General features: G+C 32.8%; 1 protein-coding gene across 1 annotated transcript; it reads left to right on the top strand.

Annotated features, from left to right (window-relative positions):
* Positions 1–302: 302 nt before the first annotated feature.
* On the top strand, positions 303–2088 carry LOC129882761 (cytochrome P450 94A2-like). The gene has a single exon (XM_055957200.1). It carries the CDS (start codon positions 392–394, stop codon positions 1901–1903), a length of 1512 nt encoding a protein of 503 aa, XP_055813175.1. The 5' UTR covers positions 303–391; the 3' UTR covers positions 1904–2088.
* The last annotated feature ends 2313 nt before the right edge of the window (positions 2089–4401 follow it).

Below are 4401 nucleotides of genomic sequence, written 5' to 3'. Positions count from 1 at the left end.
TTTTTCATCACTTTAATTTATTGCAAACAAGAGTGAGTACTTTTTATTTTATTTTATACCTATTCTTTATTTAATGAGCTTCTTAATTACTTTACATTTTTTGGAGGTTAATTTGAAAATAATCAAAATAATAATGAAGGAAAGTAATATTTAATTTATATCTTTTAAAATATTTTTTAAAAGATATTTAGTACCACAACAATTCATTTAATCTGATTTAAAGACAATAACTTAAAATATATATTTTTTAATAAGGAGGAGAAGTAGAACTAGTGAATCCAAAAAGGTCTATAAAAAAGATTAGTGGCTGAGTTGAGCAACTATCTTTTCTCTTCTATTCATCATCCAAAACAAACAAAGAGACAACAAATTTCTAATCCAAATCAAGATCATGATGATAGAATTAGAACTTTCTACTTCTTTACTCCTTTGCCTCCTTCCTTTCCTCTTCTTCTTCTTCTTCATCAATCTTTTCCAATCCAAATCAACCAAAATCCCAAAATCTTATCCAATTATTGGTTCCCTTTTCTCAATCTTTGCAAACAAACATCGTCGGATTCAATGGACTTCCGATGTTATTCAAACAACTCCCAATCTTACTTTCACTCTCATTCGTCCTTTCGGTTTTCGTCAAATCTTTACTGCAAATCCATCCAATGTTCAATACATACTCAAAACTCATTTTCATATTTACCAAAAAGGTGAAGTGTTTAAAACAACTATGGCTGATTTTCTTGGCGATGGTATTTTTAATGTGGACGGTGAAATTTGGAAGTACCAAAGACAAGTTGCTAGCCATGAATTCAATACAAAATCTCTACGAAAATTCGTTGAAACTGTTGTTGATGCTGAACTTAATGAACGGTTGATTCCGCTTCTTGCTGATGCTGCTGTTGAAAAAAAAGTCCTTGATTTCCAAGATGTTTTACAGAGGTTTGCTTTTGATAACATTTGTAAAATTGCTTTTGGGTATGATCCTGCTTATCTATTGCCATCTCTACCACAAGCGAAATTCGCAGTTGCTTTCGAAGAAGCTGTTAAATTAAGCAGTGAAAGATTCAATGCTGTTTTCCCTTTTCTCTGGAAAATAAGGCGACATTTCAATTTCGGAACTGAGAAGAAATTCAAACTTGCTGTAGATGAAGTTCGTCAATTCGCCAAACAGCTGGTTAAAGAAAAACAGAGAGAACTAAGTGAAAAATCGTCGTTAGATTCTGTTGATCTATTATCAAGATTCTTGAGCGTTGGTCATAAGGACGAAGATTTTGTTACGGATATCGTTATAAGTTTCATATTAGCTGGTCGTGACACAACATCAGCTGCTTTAACTTGGTTTTTCTGGTTAATCTCTGAACACTCACAAGTAGAAAGTTTTATTTTGGAAGAAATCAAAGCAAAATCCGAAAGTCCAGTATACGACGAAGTGAAAGAGATGATATACACACATGCTTCACTTTGCGAAAGCATGAGATTTTATCCACCAGTTCCGATTGATACTAAATCAGCTACAGAGGATAATGTTTTGCCAGATGGAACTTTTGTTAAAAAGGGGACAAGAGTAAGTTATCATCCCTATGCAATGGGGAGAGTAGAGAAATTATGGGGAAAAGATTGGGATAAATTTAGACCAGAAAGATGGTTAGATAAGGATGAAGTTTCAGGAAATTGGATTTTTATGGCTAAGGATATGTATACATATCCTGTTTTTCAAGCAGGGCCAAGGATTTGTTTAGGGAAAGAAATGGCGTTTTTGCAAATGAAGAGGGTGGTGGCTGGTGTTTTACGGCGGTTTAGGGTGGTTCCGGTGACGGATAAAGGGGTGGAACCGGTGTTTGTGTCGTACCTCACTGCGAAAATGAAAGGTGGTTTCCCTGTGACAATTGAGGAAAGGAACAATTCCTAGTGGTCTTGTTAGTTGTTGCTTCTTCGCCTTGTTTTTAATTGTTTTGGATTTTTGTGACATTTATTTATGTAGCTCCGTGCAAAAATAGAATCGAAAAAAAAGGGTGTATAAAGATTGAATTGAAAAATATGTTATTAATTTATTTTTATTGGGTTAATGATTTTATAAAAAAAATTATTATTTGATTTTAATTTTTTAATATTGGGCTATTAAATAAACTGATAATACTCTTACATAAATATTAATACTTTATTAATTTGTTTTAAATGTATTATAAGTTCTTTTTAGAGCCATAGCTTTATTAAACAACCAAAGATAGCTTGCATTAGCTTCCCAACACACTCTCATTAAACTATTGTGAATGAGCAAACATAGAATAAGAGATGAAAGTTTAAACATAGTTTGGATAAAAACAATAGCTATTTATAGCAGAATCTTCAGTTTAACCACGGTCCTTTCTTCTCAACAAAGTTTAGAGCCATGTTTGAATTGACTTATAAGCAGCATATAAGGTGTTTTTAGTTTTTTTAAGTGTTTGACTGTTCGAAAGTCATTTTGTGCTTAAAATAAGCCCCAATAAATAATTGAATTTGTTTGGATAGACTTATTTTAAGTAGTTTATAAGTTGAAAACAATTTATAAGTCGAAAAATAAGTTGGGTTGCACCCACTTTTTTTTAAAACATATAAGCAGTTTTCAACTTATAAGCTGCTTTAAATAAGTCCATCCAAACAGACTATTAGTCATTTTAGCCTTTTATTTCAATTTCCTGAAAACAAAGAAATTAGTGGGTTTAATTTATAATCTGTTGTTGCTTTGTTAACAGATGCGGTGTCGGATATTTTTTTTTGGTTTTCCACTCGGTTTTCGGAGCTCGTGGAGCCCCGACTAAATTCGGATCGCGCACTGCAGAGCCCATTCGGAGGTGGCGCTCCCAATAGGATTTTTTTCATTTCCAGGGTTTTAACCCGAGACCTTTGATTAAGGCAGAAACAGTTCCACCACTGCACCACAATCTATGTTGCTCCAGTGTCAGATTATTAGGGGTTAATTTGGATTACAGAAATGAGTAGATTTAATTTTTGGAAAAGGATCAAATTTGTCCTTGAATTATTTGAAATAACTCACATTTACCCTTCGTTTATATTTGATATTAAAACTATCCTTGTTGTCTATGTTTCGGACCACAAATGCCCTGTTAACCCTGCCACTTGAAGGTGATATGACAATCCACCTAGGCAGTCCAACATGACAAAAATCCCTTCCCACTCAATCATGTGTTGAGCCCTATCACAAAAAAAGAAATACATGAAGTTTATTTGAGGTTGTAGCTGTGTGTTGAAGTTTTGGGGTCAACAAATTTAAGGCTAAAAATTATAGATTCATTGTTTACTCACGAATTAAACTTTGTGTTACAATTCTAGTAATCAAGACTAGTTCGAAATATCTATTCCTTGTTAAAGGGTGAATTCAACATATATATGATTGAAGCTTTCCTTCAAACCTTGTTAGACAATATCAGTTCTTTACTTAAAAGGGGGGAACTTGTATATATTACTTTTCGATTTTGAAAGTTAGTCCAGAAAGCATTTGAACATGTTCTCTACAATCCAAGCAGTGCTTGAAAATGCTCAGGATTAGCCACTTAAAGATTAGTTGCAGAAACTCAATGCTGCTACACTTGATGCCATCTTGGATGAATGTAAGATGAGGTAAGAAAATTTGAGCAGTCTTGATTAGGGGCTTGTTGAAAAACTTGTGAAGTCATTTTTTTATGTGTTGAAATTCAAAAATAGCTATTGATTCGAAAGCTTGTTGATGATGATCCCACTCGATCTTTCTTTTCTAGTTTGTAACGATAGTTGCTCCTTATGCCTGGTTCCGCTCTACTCTCCCTTCAGAGCTATCCTTGCCTGAAAATTTTTAGCTTCTATTGGGTTCTTGAAGTGCAAAAATTTGAAGAGATTTAATTGTATATTACTGAAAATTGTTTGGATATTGCAATTGAAGCTGGAAATTGATCTTTAACAACTGATTTTTTAGTTTGAGAAAGATTTGAGTTAAACTACCCGTCCAAAAAAAATAATATAAAAAAGCACTTGAAAGCTTGAAAATCTTAAAATGGATTTTTTTGAATCTGTATTCTATGATAGATTTGATTTAAATCTTATTGTCATTTGTAGGGCTTGATGTTGTGAAGCTATGAATGTTAAACGAGAAATGAGGGATAATTTCATTTTACCCCTTTAATTAAATTGGGTCGGGTGCAATAGATGGGTAAATGGATTATCAGGTATTTTTTATATGTTAGACTGCCACGTCAGCTTCATGTGGCATGACTAATATTTTAAGGACATTTGTGGTATAAAACATAGACGGCAAAAATAATTTTGATATCAAAAATAAATGAAGGATACATGTGAGATATTTCGAGTAATTCAAGGGTAATTTTAATTTTTAAATTAAGTAATATATGTGGCCAATCATAATATGCAACA

Source organism: Solanum dulcamara, chromosome 3 (genome assembly GCF_947179165.1).
Source record: "Solanum dulcamara chromosome 3, daSolDulc1.2, whole genome shotgun sequence".
NCBI lineage: Eukaryota > Viridiplantae > Streptophyta > Magnoliopsida > Solanales > Solanaceae > Solanum > Solanum dulcamara.
Note: the sequence above shows the minus strand (reverse complement) of the source record. Positions and strands in the feature narration are given on the sequence as shown.

Coding starts and splice junctions, on each gene's coding strand:
- LOC129882761 (XM_055957200.1), top strand. CDS start 392: ATGATGATAGAATTAGAACTTTCTACTTCTTTACTCCTTTGCCTCCTT.